At 24.4% G+C, this 18519-nt stretch overlaps 4 protein-coding genes across 4 annotated transcripts; all 4 read right to left on the minus strand.

The window, feature by feature from the left end:
• Positions 1–1114: 1114 nt before the first annotated feature.
• LOC145744067 (kelch-like protein 12) lies at positions 1115–18469 on the minus strand. The gene is made up of 12 exons (XM_082562164.1): positions 18408–18469; positions 18255–18336; positions 17874–18027; positions 17543–17685; positions 17011–17160; positions 16832–16910; positions 16610–16707; positions 16217–16397; positions 15859–16002; positions 1835–1996; positions 1537–1687; positions 1115–1469 (listed from the first exon to the last, which is right to left on the minus strand). The coding sequence occupies exons 1-12, from the start codon at positions 18467–18469 to the stop codon at positions 1358–1360; spliced, it is 1518 nt and encodes a 505-aa protein (XP_082418290.1). The 3' UTR covers positions 1115–1357.
• Positions 3154–9780, minus strand: LOC145743315 (kelch-like protein 12). Its single transcript, XM_082561251.1, has 7 exons — positions 9719–9780; positions 9566–9647; positions 9187–9340; positions 4025–4242; positions 3572–3721; positions 3398–3476; positions 3154–3263 (listed from the first exon to the last, which is right to left on the minus strand). Exons 1-7 carry the CDS (start codon positions 9778–9780, stop codon positions 3154–3156), a joined length of 855 nt encoding a protein of 284 aa, XP_082417377.1.
• LOC145743924 (uncharacterized) lies at positions 5428–9020 on the minus strand. The gene is made up of 9 exons (XM_082561998.1): positions 8892–9020; positions 8326–8475; positions 8152–8230; positions 7917–8017; positions 7593–7773; positions 7290–7433; positions 6565–6726; positions 5779–5929; positions 5428–5711 (listed from the first exon to the last, which is right to left on the minus strand). The coding sequence occupies exons 1-9, from the start codon at positions 9018–9020 to the stop codon at positions 5606–5608; spliced, it is 1203 nt and encodes a 400-aa protein (XP_082418124.1). The 3' UTR covers positions 5428–5605.
• Positions 10993–12503, minus strand: LOC145741794 (uncharacterized). The gene is made up of 5 exons (XM_082559444.1): positions 12433–12503; positions 12194–12294; positions 11880–12060; positions 11575–11718; positions 10993–11012 (listed from the first exon to the last, which is right to left on the minus strand). The coding sequence occupies exons 1-3, from the start codon at positions 12500–12502 to the stop codon at positions 11971–11973; spliced, it is 261 nt and encodes an 86-aa protein (XP_082415570.1). The 5' UTR covers position 12503; the 3' UTR covers positions 10993–11012; positions 11575–11718; positions 11880–11970.
• Positions 18470–18519: the final 50 nt, after the last annotated feature.

Below are 18519 nucleotides of genomic sequence, written 5' to 3' on the forward strand. Positions count from 1 at the left end.
TGTCTCATTCTTAAGTTAAATGAGAATAATATTTAAATAAAATTAATAATAATAATTATGACAAAACTTTAAATATATCAAAAATATTTGAATAACTTAAATATAATGTAACTATTCACTTTTAACAAAAATTTACATGCTACCCTATCGTTATTAAAATTTTAATAATTTTACTATTAATCTGTAGATAATTTGCAGCTTCCATAATTTCAAACACATTTTCTTCGGTTATCAGGATTTTTGCAGTGTAGGCATAATCTAAAATAAGTTCCATAATTTCCGAGCTTATTCCTTGGATCTTTACAATGGGATTGTATTTCTCTCTCATCTGTAAAAACATACAGTTGACTGAAACGACAATTTTATTGTTTTGGTAAGACCACCATTTTAGATTTAAAAAAGCTTACATTTTTAAAACAGCCACTTTATTAATTTTGTTTATAAAACACATTCTATTAATCTTAAACAATTGTAAAATATTTGAATACAAAAAATTTCTTTTACCTCAGTTGTAAACATTGTTTTAAAGAAAACACAAAAAAATGCGAGAATGTTTTTGTGAGCGGAATGCTTCTTTGTTCCATCGTTGATTGTAACATCACAAAACTCTTTGTCTTCATTCCTATCTCTAGAATGAAACATTAAATAAATATTTAGGTTTAAAATAATAAATCAACCAACAGTATATCAATAACAAACCTGTTTAACTCTTCAAATATTTCATTAATGTGGTCACCCTCAAATTGTTGACTTCGCACCATTTTTAAACAAATTTAAACAACATTAACAACAAACCCAAAACCTTGAAACAAAAATGTAATTAGTAAAACTACAGTGATTAGAAAATGCATAAAAGTAATTAAAATTTAATTAAAAGCACAAAATGTTAAAAAAAAGTTATAAAAAATTAAATTTTCAATGCAAAGTTATAAAATAACAATAAATGTTTTTTAACTAAAAATTAATTAAAAAAAGCATTAAAAAGTTTAAAATATAATTTCCAACTATTAAAATTAAATTAAAAATCTTAATTTGAATCATAGAATAAAAACAATTGTTTTACATATTACTAGTTTTAAAAACAAAATACTCAGTAATTACTTAGGCATAAACAAATTAAAAAACAAAACAATTAAATAATAACAAACCTAAAAATTAAAAATATATGCCTTATTAAAATACCTTTACTGAAAAAAATCATATCATACATTTTACTAAAATTTTAAAATTTTAAATAATTTTTAAAAGCACCAATAATAAAGTTAAATCTTTGATAAAGTATTATTACTACTTGTATTGTTACTGTATAAAGTTAATAAATAACAAGTTGTGACATCATAAACAGAATAATATGTTATTAAACAACAACCATTGTAGCATAAGATATTTTTCTTTTTGTTTCAGCAATGATTGTCCACTTGTTGTTCGTCGGATCAAACACTTCAATGGAATTAACTGGATCCTCAAACCTAAATAATAAAACAATAAACCAGAGTTTAATAAATTTTTACAAAATAAATATTTTGTTCAACTTACTTATACAAGCCTCCCATCACATAAATCTTGCCATCTACAACTGAGGCAGAGTGACCAAATCGAGCCTTGTTCAGTGGTGCACTATCTGACCAGGTTTCTGTGGAAATGTTGTATTTGATCACTGATGAAACTGCACCATTTTGATATCCACCTTAATTAAGTTATAAAAATTAGTTAACTTAAATAGTATAAAACTTTTAACACAAAAAGGATCACTTTAACATTGTAAATTGTTTTTATAGAGTTATACTAATTATGTTACTAGATAAAAATTACATGAAAAATAACAAATACTTACCAGTAACAAATATGTGATCATCCAAAACTACAGCTGCATGAGCATTTATACCATATTTCATTGCAGCAATAAGAGACCACTTTTGTTCATCAAAATCAAAACATTCTGAAGAACTTAATTTTTTACCTTTATTATCATATCCCCCAATTGCAAATAATTTACCTGAACAAATCAATTTAAACAAAATATACATTTACAAACCAAATTAAACTTATAAAAATTTAATACATGTAAAATGTTGTCTAGAAATTTTAATAATTTGCTTTTAATATTTTTAAACTGTAAATTATTAAACTAAAACTTTTTAAAAAAAAATTAACCAATAATTAAATAATTTTTTCTTTACATTTTAATTTGTTTTGTAAAAACATTAAATTAAATTTATTCAGCTAAAAAACAATTTGTTTAAAGACACAAACAATATAGCAGAATGGTCACTAGTGATGTCATAATGAGTTAGTTTTATGAATTAAAATTTAGATGTCACTCAAAGTTGCAGCAAAAATAATCAAATTATTTAAATTATTTGCTTAATTATCAATCTTAATTCAATCTTAAGACCAAGTTATTTTTGACCCAACAGAGTTAAATTTTTGTAACATTGCTTAATGATTAATTTTTTTTAAATATTGTTTAAACTTTTCGTTGCATTAAGACACCTTTTTTTTAATTATTTAGTAAACTATCTTAAAACATTTCTTAATACAATAAAACCTTAACTTGTTTACCTCTTGCAGAAAGTAATGCATGTTGCCATCGTGGAACAATCATGTCAGGAATATTTCCTCTTTTATTTGTCCTCACATCCAAGAATTCCCCACTTGATAAAGTTTTATAATTTTCATCTTGACCTCCAGTTGTATAAATACAATCTACAACAATTATAAACTAAAAAGATTGTTTTTTTATTTTTATTAGAATCTTGCCAATTGTAATATAGTAGAAAACTTAAAGCATTCAATATCATTAACTAAGGTGCTAAATACAATAAAAATGAAACCCAACTAGTCAAACACTAAAGTTAATAAACAAACCATTTATGACAGCTGATGATGCAAACCACCGATCTTGTTTCATTGGAAGTTCAACTTTCCATTGTGGATCTACCTCATCTAACTTTAAACTCTCAACAGAGGATTTACCACCCCTCCCATGATGAAAACTTGTTTGTTGATAACAGCAGATGAAGCTCCACACCTTTCTTCATTTAATTCCTTAAAATAATAAAAGTTTAAAGTGTAAATTAAACATCATATTTAAACCGTATAAATTTTAAACATTAAAACATTTAGATTTTAAAACAAAAAAGCAACTAAAAATCAACTTACGGGCATCTGAGTCCATTGTTTTGTAACAGTATCAAACAAAACAACATTTTTTTCATTAGGGGAATCCCCTCCCATCACAAGTAACCTTGTTGAAACTACAACTAAAAAATTCAATAACTGTGTTTGAAAGGTAAAATATTATTTAAACTAAAAAGTTTCTATTCTCTATTTAAATGTTATTATTATTAAAATAAATTAAAATAATTCAAGTTAATTTCAAAAACATAATATTAACCTTTTTCTTTATTTGGTATTAATTTAACAATAGCAGAAATAATTGAATGATTACATTCCAATGAATTCATAATCAAACCCTAAAATAAAAATAACTTTTAAAACAACTTAATCAACCTTTAAATGCTGATTATTTAATATTTATTTTATTTTAATTATAAATAATTTAACTGACCTCTTTCATAACAACTTGTTGAAGAAATTCTCTGTCAAATTTAAGAAGATCAAGAAAAAGAAACAATCGGTTAACATGTTTCTGTCGTTCATTGCTGTCATGTTTTATCCAATTTATCATCGCATTGTAAACTATCTGCTCATATGAAACCTGTGTTAAAAATGTTTAAAATAATTTAAACAGGTTAAACTTAATCTTGTCTAAAATAGTATGAGTATTTATTTGGAAAATACTTATCAATAAAAATGGCTTTTCTAAAAAAAAAATTAATGTAGAGAAAGTAAAAAGGTAGTTCCAAAAAAAAATATTTTGACTATAAATAGTTCTAGTGCAATACTTTGTTTCAGAAGCAAATTAAAATAATATTTGTACAAGATTAATTTGGCAATTTAAAAAAAAATTTTATAAACTTTTGAAAGCCGTGTCTTCTGAACATAGTAAAACTTATATTACCTTCTTTTCTTTTAATTTTAGAATAGAAAGCAAATCCTCGAAACAAAGTTTAATAAATTCTTGCTTTGATGCAACTCTTTCAAAGTTCTTAGCAATCATTTTCTGGGCTCCTTGCTTTAAGTTTTCAAGGTTGTATCTTTGAGAATAAGCCAGCATGGTTAAACAATTCTCAACATCAACAATGGTTTGCACAAATTCTCCACAAAACTTTTGAAGTTCTAAATTTAAAAGTTGTCTCATTCTTGAGTTAAATAAGAATAATATTTAAATAAAATTAATTATAACAATTATGATAAAACTTTAAATATATCAAAAAGATTTAAATAACTTAAATATAATGTAACTATTCACTTTTAACAAAAATTGACATGCTACCCTATTGTTATTAAAATTTTAATCATTTTACTGTTAATCTGTAGATAATTTGCAGCTTCCATAATTTCAAAGACATTTTCTTCGGTTATCAGGATTTTTGCAGTGTAAGCATAATCTAAAATAAGTTTCATAATTTCCGAGCTTATTCCTTGGATCTTTACAATAGGATTGTATTTCTCTCTCATCTGTAAAAACATAAAGTTGACTGAAAAGACAAAATTTTTTGTATTGGCAAGACCACCATTTTACATTTGAAATGCCACCATTTTCTAACAGTAAATTTATAAATTTTACTAAAACCACATCGTATTAATTTTAAACAAAATATTTGAAAATCAACAGTTTTTAAAATGTTTTTTTACCTCAGTTGTAAACATTGTTTTAAAGAAAACACAAAAAAATGCGAGAATGTTTTTGTGAGCGGAATGCTTCTTTGTTCCATCATTGATTGTAACATCACAAAACTCTTTGTCTTCATTCCTATCTCTAAAATAAAACATTAAATAAATATTTAGTTTTAAAATAATAAATCAACCAACAGTATATCAATAACAAACCTGTTTAACTCTTCAAATATTTCATTAATGTGGTCACCCTCAAATTGTTGACTTCGCACCATTTTTAAACAAATTTAAACAACATTAACAACAAACCTAAAACCTTGAAACAAAATCGTAATTAGTAAAACTACAGTGTTTAAAAATGCATAAAAGTAATTAAAATTTAATTTCAAGCACAAAATGTTAAAAAAAAAAATAGAAAAATAAATTTTCAATGCAAAGTTATGAAAAATAACAATAAATGTATTTTAATTAAAACTTAATTAAAAAGAATAAAAAAGTTTTAAATATAATTTTTAATTATTTAAATTAAATTAAAAATCTTAATTTGAATCATAGAATAAAAACAATTGTTTTACATATTACTAGTTTTAAAAACAAAATACTCAATAATTACTTAGGCATAAACAAATTAAAAAACAAAACAATTAAATAATAACAAACATAAAAATTAAAAATATATGCCCTATTAAAATACCTTTACTGAAAAAAATCTTATCATACATTATATTAAAATTTTAAATAATTTTTAAAAACACCAATAATAAAGTTAAATCTTTAATAAAGTGTTATTACTACTTGTATTGTTACTGTATAAAGTTAATTAAATAACAAGTTGTGACATCATAAACAGAATAATATGTTATTAAACAACAACCATTGTAGCACAAGATATTTTTCTTTCCGTTTTAGCAATGATTGTCCACTTGTTGTTCGTGGGATCAAATACTTCAATGGAATTAACTAGATCCCTAAATAATAAAACAATAAACCAGAGTTTAATAAATTATTACAAAATAAATATTTTGTTCAACTTACTTATTCCACCCGCCCACAACATAAATCTTGCCATCTACAACTGAGGCACAGTGACTATATCGAGCCTTGTTCATTGGTTCAACTTCTGACCAGGTATCTGTGGAAATGTTGTATTTGATCACTGATGAAACTGCACCATTTTGACATCCACCTTAATTAAGTTATAAAAATTAGTTAACTTATATGTTATAAAACTTTAAACACAAAAAGATCACTTTAACATTGTAAATTGTTTTTATAGAGTTATACTAATTATGTTACTAGATAAAAATTACATGAAAAATAACAAATACTTCAGGGTACGAATTAACGATTAAAAAACGATTCGCTAAAAAGGAGGTCGCATTTTTAGAGCAAAAGTTAGGTCCAAGTCATGATCGTCGTTTTTTAATAACACTGGACGCGTTGCGTGGCATTTTTAAAATGTAACGTATTGTTAAACAATCGTTAATTATTTTTTGCACAAAAAACAACACATCAAGACTGTTATGTATATAAAAAATTGCGCAACTACTCAACTAAACAAACTGCGAGAGTGAAAAATACGCATTGTGAGATCCCTGTAGTAACCTACATTTACGCAGAATTATATTGATGTAATTATAAATAAAACCGGTAAAAATAAATTGAAAAAATACACAAATATACACGAAAGTTTTAATGTCGGTTGAACTTTTTTGGTTGATTCCCTAATTCTATTATATTTGTGAAAAATGTTTTGCTAATTTTAAAAAAACGACTCGCTTTTAGCGAATAGCAACCCGTTATTTCGTTCCCTGTACTTACCGATAACAAATATGTGATCATCCAAAACTACAGCTGCATGAGCATTTATACCATATTCCATTGCAGCAATAAAAGACCACTTTTGTTTATCAAAATCAAAACATTCTGAAGAACTTAATTTTTTACCTTCATTATCATATCCCCCGATTGCGAATAATTTACCTAAACAAATCAATTAAATTAAAAGATATATTTACAAACCAAATTAAACTTATAAAAATTTAATACATACAAAATGTTGTCTAGAAATTTTAATAATTTGTTTTTAATATTTTTAAAACTGTATATTATTAAACTAAAACTTTTTTTTTAAATTAACCAATAATTAAATAATTTTTTCTTTACATTTAAATTTGTTTTGTAAAAACATTAAATTAAATTTATTCAATTAAAAAACAATTTGTTTAAAGACACAAACAATATAGCAGAATGGTCACTAGTGATGTCATAATGAGCTAGTTTTATGAATTAAAATTTAGATGTCACTCAAAGTTGCAGCAAAAATAATCAAATTATTTAAATTATTTGCTTAATTATCAATCTTAATTTAATCTTAAGACCAAGTTATTTTTGACCCAACAGAGTTAAATTTTTGTAACACTGTTTAATGATTAATTTTTTTTAAATATTTTTTAAACTTTTCGTTGTATTAAAACACCTTTTTTAATTATTTAGTAAACTATATAAAAACATTTATTAATACAATAAAACTTTAACTTGTTTACCTCTTGCAGCGAGTAATGCATGTCCTCTTCGTGGAACAATCATGTCAGGAATATTTCCTCTTTTATTTGTCCTCACATCCAAGAATTCCCCACTTGATAAAGTTTTATAATTTTCATCCATTCCTCCAGTTGTGTAAATACAATCTAGAATAATTATAAACTGAACAGATTGTTTTTGTATTTTTCATTATATTCTTGCCATATTTAATACAGTAAAAAACAGCATTTAATATTAATAACTAAAGAGCTAAGTGCAATAAAAATAAAACCCAACTAGGCAAACACTAAAATTAATAAACAAACCATTTATGACAGCTGATGATACAAACAACCGAGCTTGTTTCATTGGAGGTTCAACTTTCCATTGTGGATCTACTTCATCTAACTTTAAACTCTCAACAGAGGATTTAATCAAACCTCCCATGATGAAAACTTGATTGTTGACAACAGCAGATGAAGCTCCCCTTCTTTCTTCATTTAATTCCTTAAAATAATTTTAGTTTATAAATTTCCAAATATAAACAAATTTAAAAAAGTGTAAATTAAACATCATATTTTAAACCAAAATGTTTAAACACTGAAACATTTAGATTTTAAAATAAAAAAAAATAAAAAAAATTAACTTACTGGCATCTGAGTCCATTGTTTTGTAACAGTATCAAACAAAACAACATTTTTTTTATTGGGGGAATCCCCTCCCATTACAAGTAACTTTGTTGGAACTGCAACTATAAAAATAAAATCACTGTGTTTAAAAAGTAAAATATTATTTAAACAAAAATGTTTCTATTTTCTATTTGAATTGTATTATTTTAAAATAAATTAAAATAATTTAAGTTAATTTTAAAAACATAATATTAACCTTTTTCTATATCAGGAACAAACTTAACGGTAGCGGAAATAATTAAATGAGAACATTCCAATGAATTCATAATCAAACCCTAAAATAAAATTAACTTTTAAAACAACTTAATCAACCTTGAAATGCTGATTATTTAATATTTATTTTATTTTAATTATAAATAATTTAACTGACCTCTTTCATAACAACTTGTTGTAGAAATTCTCTGCCTAATTTAAGAAGATCAAGAGATTGAAACAATTGGTTGACATGTTTCTGTCGTTCATTGCTGTCATGTTTTATCCAATTTATCATCGCATTGTAAACTTTCTGCTCAGATGAAACCTGGGTTAAAAAATGTTCCAAATAATTTAAACAGGTTGAATTTAATCTTGTCTAAGATAGTACGAGTATTTATTTAGAAAATACTTATCAATGAAAATGGCTTTTCTAGAGTAAAAATTAATGTAGAGAAAGTAAAAAGGTAGTTCCATAAAAAAATATTTTGACTATAAATAGTTCTAGTGCAATACTTTGTTTCAGAAGCAAATTAAAATAATATTTGTACAAGATTAATTTGGCAATTTAAAAAAAAAAATTTATAAACTTTTGAAAGCCGTGTCTTCTGAACATAGTAAAACTTATATTACCTTCTTTTCTTTTAATCTTAGAATAGAAAGCAAATCCTCGAAACAAAGTTTAATAAATTCTTGCTTTGATGCAACTCTTTCAAAATTCTCAGCAATTATTTTCTGGGCTACTTGCTTTAAGTTTTCAAGGTTGTATCTTTGAGAATAAGCCAGCATGATTAAACAATTCTCAACATCAACAATGGTTTGCACAAATTCTCCACAAAACTTTCGAAGTTCTAAATTTAAATGTTGTCTCATTCTTGAGTTAAATGAGAATATTATTTAAATACAATTAATAATAATAATTATGATAAAACATTAAATATATCAAAAAGATTTAAATAACTTAAATATAATGTAACTATTCACTTTTAACAAAAATTTACATGCTACCCTATCGTTATTAAAATTTTAATAATTTTACTGTTAATCTGTAGATAATTTGCAGCTTCCATAATTTCAAAGACATTTTCTTCGGTTATCAGGATTTTTGCAGTGTAGGCATAATCTAAAATAAGTTCCATAATTTCCGAGCTTATTCCTTGGATCTTTACAATGGGATTGTATTTCTCTCTCATCTGTAAAAACATAAAGTTCACTGAAAAGACAATATTATTGTATTGGCAAGACCACCATTTTACATTTGAAAATGCTACCATTTTTTTACAGCCATTTTACAAATTTAAAGTAGAACCACATTAAATAAATTTAAACAATTGCAAATTTTTACGAATAAGTAGTTTTTAAAATGTTTTTTTTACCTCAGTTGTAAACATTGTTTTAAAGAAAACACAAAAAAATGCGAGAATGTTTTTGTGAGCAAAATGCTTCTTTGTTCCATCGTTGATTGCTACATCACAAAACTCTTTGTCTTCATTTCTATCTCTAAAATAAAACATTAAATAAATATTTAGTTTTAAAATAATAAATCAACCAACAGTATATCAATAACAAACCTGTTTAACTCTTCAAATATTTCATTAATGTGGTCACCCTCAAATTGTTGACTTCGCACCATTTTTAAACAAATTTAAACAACATTAACAACAAACCTAAAACCTTGAAACAAAATTGTAATTAGTAAAACTACAGTGATTAGAAAATGCATAAAAGTAATTAAAATTTAATTAAAAGCACAAAATGTTAAAAAAAAGTTATAAAAAATTAAATTTTCAATGCAAAGTTATAAAATAACAATAAATGTTTTTTAACTAAAAATTAATTAAAAAAAGCATTAAAAAGTTTAAAATATAATTTCCAACTATTAAAATTAAATTAAAAATCTTAATTTGAATCATAGAATAAAAACAATTGTTTTACATATTACTAGTTTTAAAAACAATATACTCAATAATTACTTAGGCATAAACAAATTAAATAACAAAACAATTAATAAATAACAAACATAAAAATTAAAAATATTTGCCTTATTAAAATACCTTTACTGAAAAAAATCGTATCATACATTTTATTAAAATTTTAAAATTTAAAATAATTTTTAAAAACACCAATAATAAAGTTAAATCTTTGATAAAGTGTTATTACTACTTGTATTGTTCCTGTATAAAGTTAATTAAATAACAAGTTGTGACATCATAAACAGAATAATAAATTATTAAACAACAACCATTGTAGCATAAGTTATTTTTCTTTTTGTTTCAGCAATGATTGTCCACTTGTTGTTCGTCGGATCAAATACTTCAATGGAATTAACTGGGCCCCTAAACCTAAATAATAAAACAATAAACCAGAGTTTAATAAATTATTACAAACTAAATATTTAGTTTAACTGACCTATCCAAGCCCCCTACAACATAAATCTTGCCATCTACAACTGAGGCACAGTGACCACGTCGAGCCTTGTTCATTGGTGCAACTTCTGACCATGTATCTGTAATAATGTTGTATTCGATCACCGATGAAACAGCACCATTTTGATATCCACCTTAATTAAGTTATAAAAATTAGTTAACTTAAATGTTATAAAACTTTAAACACAAAAGAATCACTTTAACATTGTAAATTGTTTTTATAGAGTTATACTAATTATGTTACTAGATAAAAATTACATGCAAAATAACAAATACATACCAGTTACAAATATGTGATCATCCAAAACTACAGCTGCATGGCTATTTAAACCATATTTCATTGCAGCAATAAGAGACCACTTTTGTTCATCAAAATCAAAACATTCTGAAGAACTTAATTTTTCTTTATTATCATATCCCCCGATTGCAAATAATTTACCTGAACAAATCAAGTAAAACAAAATATACATTTACAAACCAAATTAAACTTATGAAAATTTAATACTTAAAAAATGTTGTCTAGAAATTATAATAATTTGTTTTTAATATTTTTAAAACTTATATTATTAAACTTAACTTTTTTTTTTAAATTAACCAATAATTAAATAATTTTTTCTTTACATTTTAATTTGTTTTGTGAAAACATTAAATTAAAATTATTTAATTAAAAAACAATTTGTTTAAAGACACAAACAATATAGCAGAATGGTCACTAGTGATGTCATAATGAGCTAGTTTTATGAATTAAAATTTAGATGTCACTCAAAGTTGCGGCCAAAATATTTAAATTATTTAAATTATTTGCTTAATTATTAATCTTAAGTTAATCTTACGACCAAGTTATTTTTGACCCAACAGAGTTAAATTTTTGTAACACTGTTTAATGATTAATTTTTTTTTAATATTTTTTAAACTTATCGTTGTATTAAAACACCTTTTTTTATTATTTAGTAAACTATATTAAAACATTTATTAATACAATGAAACTTTAACTTGTTTACCACTTGCAGCAAGTAATGCATGGTTTCTTCGTGGAACAATCATGTCAGGAATATTTCCTCTTTTATTTGTCCTCACATCCAAGAATTCCCCACTTGATAAAGTTTTATAATTTTCATCTCGGCCTCCAGTTATATAAATACAATCTACAACAATTATTAACCACTTAGGTTGGTTTTTATTTTTATTATAACCTTGTTATATGAAATACAATAGAAAACTTAAAGCATTTAATATTAATAACTAAAGAGCTAGTTGCAATAAAAATAAAACCCAATTAGTCAAACACTAAAATTAATAAACCAACCATTTATGACAGCTGATGATGCTAACCACCGATCTTGTTTCATTGAAGGTTCAACTTTCCATTGTGGATCTACCTCATCTAACTTTAAACTCTAAACAGAAGATTTAACATCCCCTCCCATGATGAAAACTTGTTTGTTGACAACAGCAGATGAAGCTCCCAACCTTTCTTCATTTAATTCCTTAAAATAATTTTAGTTTATAAATTTCCAAATACAAACAAATTTAAAAAAGTGTAAATTAAACATCATATTTTAAACCAAAATGTTTAAACACTGTAACATTTAGATTTTAAAATAAAAAAAAATAACTTACTGGCATCTGAGTCCATTGTTTTGTAACAGTATCAAATAAAACAACATTTTTTTTATTGGGGAAATCCCCTCCCATTACAAGTAACTTTGTTGGAACTGCAGCTACAAAAATAAAATCACTGTGTTTAAAAAGTAAAATATTATTTAAACAAAAATGTTTCTATTTTCTATTTGAATGTTATTATTATTATTAAAATAAATTAAAATCATTTAAGTTAATTTCAAAAACATAATATTAACCTTTTTCTTTATCAGGAACAAACTTAACGATTGCGGAAATAATTAAATGAGAACATTCCAATGAATTCATAATCAAACCCTAAAATAAAAACAACTTTTAAAACAACTTAATCAACCTTAAAATGCTGATTATTTAATATTTATTTTATTTTAATTATAAATAATTTAACTGACCTCTTTCATAACAACTTGTTGTAGAAATTCTCTGTCTAATTTAAGAAGATCAAGAGATTGAAACAATTGGTTGACATGTTTCTGTCGTTCATTGCTGTCATGTTTTATCCAATTTATCATCGAATTGTAAACTATCTGCTCAGATGAAACCTGTGTTAAAAAATGTTCAAAATAATTTTAACAGGTTGAATTTAATCTTGTCTAAAATAGTATGAGTATTTATTTAAAAAATACTTATCAATAAAAATGGCTTTTCTAAAAAAATAAATAATGTAGAGAAAGTAAAAAGGTAGTTCCATAAAAAAATATTTTGAATATAAATATTTCTAGTGCAATACTTTGTTTCAGGAGCAAATTAAAATAATATTTGTACAAGATTAATTTGGCAATTTAAAAAAAAATTTTATAAACTTTTGAAAGCCGTGTCTTCTGAACATAGTAAAACTTATATTACCTCCTTTTCTTTCAGTTTTAGAATAGAAAGCAAATCTTCAAAACAAAGTTTAATAAATTCTTGCTTTGATGCAACTTTTTCAAAATTCTCAGCGATTATTTTCTGGGCTCCTTGCTTTAAGTTTTCAAGGTTGTATCTTTGAGAATAAGCCAGCATGGTTAAACAATTCTCAACATCAACAATGGTTTGCACAAATCCTCCACAAAACTTTCGAAGTTCTAAATTTAAAATGTTGTCTCATTCTTAAGTTACATGAGAATAATATTTAAATAAAATTAATTATAATAATTATGACAAAACATTAAATATATCAAAAAGATTTAAATAACTTGAATATAATGTAACTATTCACTTTTAACAGAAATTTACATGCCACCCTATCGTTATTGAAATTTTAATAATTTTACTGTTAATCTGTAGATAATTTGCAGCCTCCATAATTTCAAAGATATTTTCTTCGGTTATCAGGATTTTTGCAGTGTAGGCATAATCTAAAATAAGTTCCATAATTTCCGAGCTTATTCCTTGGATCTTTACAATGGGATTGTATTTCTCTCTCATCTGTAAAAACATAAAGTTGACTGAAAAGACAATATTATTATATTGGTATGACCACCATTTTACATTTGAAAATGCTACCATTTTTTTACAGCCATTTTACAAATTTGAAGTAGAACCACATTAAATAAATTTAAACAGTTGCAAAATTTTTACAAATAAGTAGTTTTTAAAATGTTTTTTTACCTCAGTTATAAACATTGTTTTAAAGAAAACACAAAAAAATGCGAGAATGTTTTTGTGAGCAGAATGCTTCTTTGTTCCATCGTTGATTGTGACATCACAAAACTCTTTGTCTTCATTCCTATCTCTAAAATAAAACATTAAATAAATATTTAGTTTTAAAATAATAAATCAACCAACAGTATATCAATAACAAACCTGTTTAACTCTTCAAATATTTCATTAATGTGGTCACCCTCAAATTGTTGACTTCGCACCATTTTTAAACAAATTTAAACAACATTAACAACAAACCTAAAACCTTGAAACAAAATTGTAATTAGTAAAACTATAGTGATTAGAAAATGCATAAAAGAAATTAAAATTTAATTACAAGCACAAAATGTTAAAAAAAAGTTATAAAAAATTAAATTTTCAATGCAAAGTTATAAAATAACAATAAATGTATTTTAACTCAAAATTAATTAAAAAAAGCAATAAAAAGTTTAAAATATAATTTCCAATTATTTAAATTAAATTAAAAATCTTAATTTGAATCATAGAATAAAAACAATTGTTTTACATATTACTAGTTTTAAAAACAAAATACTCAATAATTACTTAGGCATAAACAAATTATAAAAACAAAACAATTAAATAATAACAAACATAAAAATTAAAAATATACGCCCTATTTAAATACCTTTACTGAAAAAAATCTTATCATACATTATATTAAAATTTTAAAATTTAAAATAATTTTTAAAAACACCAATAATAAAGTTAAATCTTTAATAAAGTGTTATTACTACTTGTATTGTTCCTGTATAAAGTTAAATAAATAACAAGTTGTGACATCATAAACAGAATAATATGTTATTAAACAACAACCATTGTAGCACAAGATATTTTTCTTTCCGTTTTAGCAATGATTGTCCACTTGTTGTTCGTGGGATCAAATACTTCAATGGAATTAACTAAACCCCTAAATGATAAAACAATAAACCAGAATTAAATAAATTATTACAAAATAAATATTTAGTTTAACTTACCTTATACCCAAGCCCCCCACAACATAAATCTTGCCATCTACAACTGAGGCACAGTGACCACATCGAGCCTTGTTCATTGGTTCAACTTCTGACCAGGTATCTGTGGAAATGTTGTATTTGATCACTGATGAAACAGCACCATTTTGATATCCTCCTAGATTAAGTTATAAAAATTAGGTAACTTAAATGTTATAAAACTTTAAACACAAAAGAATCACTTTAACATTGTAAATTGTTTTTATAGAGTTATACTAATTATGTTACTAGATAAAAATTACATGCAAAATACAAATACTTACCGATAACAAATATGTGATCATCCAAAACTACAGCTGCATGGCTACTTAAACTACATTTCATTGGAGCAATAAGAGACCACTTTTGTTCATCAAAATCAAAACATTCTGAAGAACTTAATTTTTCACCTTCATTATCATATCCCCCGATTGCGAATAATTTACCTGAACAAATAAATTAAATTAAAATATACATTTACAAACCAAATTAAACTTATAAAAATATAATACTTAAAAAATGTCGTCTAAAAATTTTAATAATCTGCTTTTAATATTTTTAAACTGTAAATTATTAAACTAAAACTTTTTAAAAAAAAATTAACCAATAATTAAATAATTTTTTCTTTACATTTTAATTTGTTTTGTAAAAACATTAAATTAAATTTATTCAATTAAAAAACAATTTGTTTAAAAACACAAACAATATAGCAGAATGGTCACTAGTGATGTCATAATGAGCTAGTTTTATGAATTAAAATTTAGATGTCACTCAAAGTTGCAGCAAAAATATTCAAATTATTTAAATTATTTGCTTAATTATCAATCTTAATTTAATCTTAAGACCAAGTTATTTTTGACCCAACAAAGTTAAATTTTTGTAACACTGCTTAATGATTAATTTTTTTTAAATATTTTTTAAACTTATCGTTGTATTAAAATACCTTTTTTTAATTATTTAGTAAACTATCTTAAAACATTTATTAATACAATAAAACTTTAACTTGTTTACCTTTTGCAGCAAGTAATGCATGGTTTCTTCGTGGAACAATCATGTCAGGAATATTTCCTCTTTTATTTGTCCTCACATCCAAGAATTCCCCACTTGATAAAACTTTATCATCTTCATCATCACCTCCAGTTGTGTAAATACAATCTAGAATAATTATAAACTAAACAGATTGCTTTTTCATTTTATTATAATCTTGTCATATGTAAAACATTTAGAAACTACTTAGATTGGTTTTGTAGTTGAAATAATAACTGTGCTTTAAAGTAAAAATAGAGTTAAATCTTAATGTGTAAATCAATAATACCTAAAGTGCAAATTGCAGTTATACCAACAAACCCAATAAAGTGAATAAACCAACCATTTATGCCAGCTGATGATGCACCCCACCAATCTTGTTTCATTGGAGGTTCAACTTTCCATTGTGGATCTACTTCATCTAACTTTAAACTCTCAACAGAGGATTCACCATCCCCTCCCATGATGAAAACTTGATTGTTGACAACAGCAGATGAAGCTCCATACCTTTCTTCATTTAATTCCTGTAAATAAAAAATTTCGCTAAATTCTAATCCTAATATAAGTGTATTGATCTTAGATGTCTATAATTTTATAATGTTAATCTTAAAAAATACAAATTCCACATTTTTTGCTAACATAATGCATTATACATTATTAAATCACAGCATTTTGATTAATTTTAATATTTAAAAAGTTAACTGAACAAAATATAATTTTAGAAAAGACAACTAACTGGTATCTGAGTCCATTGTTTTGTAACAGTATCAAACAAAACAGATTCTTTTTCATAATCATCTCCTCCCATTATAAGCAACTTTGTTGGAACTACAACTATAAAAATAAAATCACTGTGTTTAAAAAGTAAAATAATATTTAAACTTGTTTATTTAATTTAAATGTTTCTTATTTTAATGTTAATTTTATTTGTGGATGCAATATTAATCCCAATTATAACCTTTTTCTATATCAGGAACAAACTGAACAATAGCAGAAATAATTGCTTGATTACATTCTAGCGAACTCATAATGAAGCCCTGAAATAAAAATATTTTTAAAACAAATAAACTAAATAAAAATGCTTCATTTAATAATATTCAATAATGTTTCATTTCAATTTATAATCATTTAACTGACCTCTTTCATAACAACTTGTTGAAGAAATTCTCTGCCTAATTTAAGAAGATCAAGAGATTGAAACAATTGGTTGACATGTTTCTGTCGTTCATTGCTGTCATGTTTTATCCAATTTATCATCGCATTGTAAACTATCTGCTCAGATGAAACCTGTGTTTAAAAATGTTCAAAATAATTTAAACAGGTTGAATTTAATCTTGTCTAAGAAAGTATGAGTATTTATTTAAAAAATACTTATCAATAATAAAAAAATTTCTAGAAAAAAAACTAATGTTAAGAAGTTAAAAATGTAGTTCCCTGGAAAAATATTTTAACTATAAATAGTTTTAGAACAATTTTTTGTTCCAGGAAACACATTAAAATAATATTTGTACCAAGGTTAATTTAACAATTTAAAAAAAAAATTTTATAAACTTCAGAAAGCCAAGTCTTCTAAACACTCTAAAACTTATATTACCTTCTTTTCTTTTGGTTTAAGAATACAAAGCAAATCTTCAAAACAAAGTTTAATAAACTCTTGCTTTGATGCAACTCTTTCAAAATTCTCAGCAATCATTTTCTGGGCTCCTTGCTTTAAGTTTTCAAGGTTGTATCTTTGAGAATAAGCCAGCATGGTTAAACAATTCTCAACATCAACAATGGTTTGCAGAAATTCTCCACAAAACTTTCCAAGTTCTAAAATTAAAATGTTGTCTCATTCTTAAGTTAAATGAGAATAATATTTGAATAAAATTAAATATAACAATTATGACAAAACTTTAAATAAATAAAAAAGATTTAAATAACTTAAATATAATGTAACTATTCACTTTTAACAAAATTTACATGCTACCCTATTGTTATTGAAATTTTATTAATTTTACTGTTAATCTGTAAATAATTTGCAGCTTCCATAATTTCAAAGACATTTTCTTCGGTTATCAGGATTTTTGCAGTGTAGGCATAATCTAAAATAAGTTCCATAATTTCCGAGCTTATTCCTTGGATTTTTACAATGGGATTGTACTTCTCTCTCATCTGTAAAAACAAAAAGTTGACTGAAAAGACAATATTATTGTATTGGCAAGACCACCATTTTACATTTGAAAATGCTACCATTTTTTTACAGCCATTTTACAAATTTGAAGTAGAACCACATTAAATAAATTTAAACAATTGCAAAAATTTTTATGAAAAAGTAGTTTTTAAAATGTTTTTTTTACCTCAGTTGTAAACATTGTTTTAAAGAAAACACAAAAAAATGCGAGAATGTTTTTGTGAGCAGAATGCTTCTTTGTTCCATCGTTGATTGTAACATCACAAAACTCTTTGTCTTCATTCCTATCTCTAAAATAAAACATTAAATAAATATTTAGTTTTAAAATAATAAATCAACCAACAGTATATCAATAACAAACCTGTTTAACTCTTCAAATATTTCATTAATGTGGTCACCCTCAAATTGTTGACTTCGCACCATGTTTAAACAAATTTAAACAACATTAACAACAAACCTAAAACCTTGAAACA

Source organism: Corella eumyota, chromosome 2, assembly GCF_963082875.1.
Source record: "Corella eumyota chromosome 2, kaCorEumy4.1, whole genome shotgun sequence".
NCBI classification, from domain to species: domain Eukaryota; kingdom Metazoa; phylum Chordata; class Ascidiacea; order Phlebobranchia; family Corellidae; genus Corella; species Corella eumyota.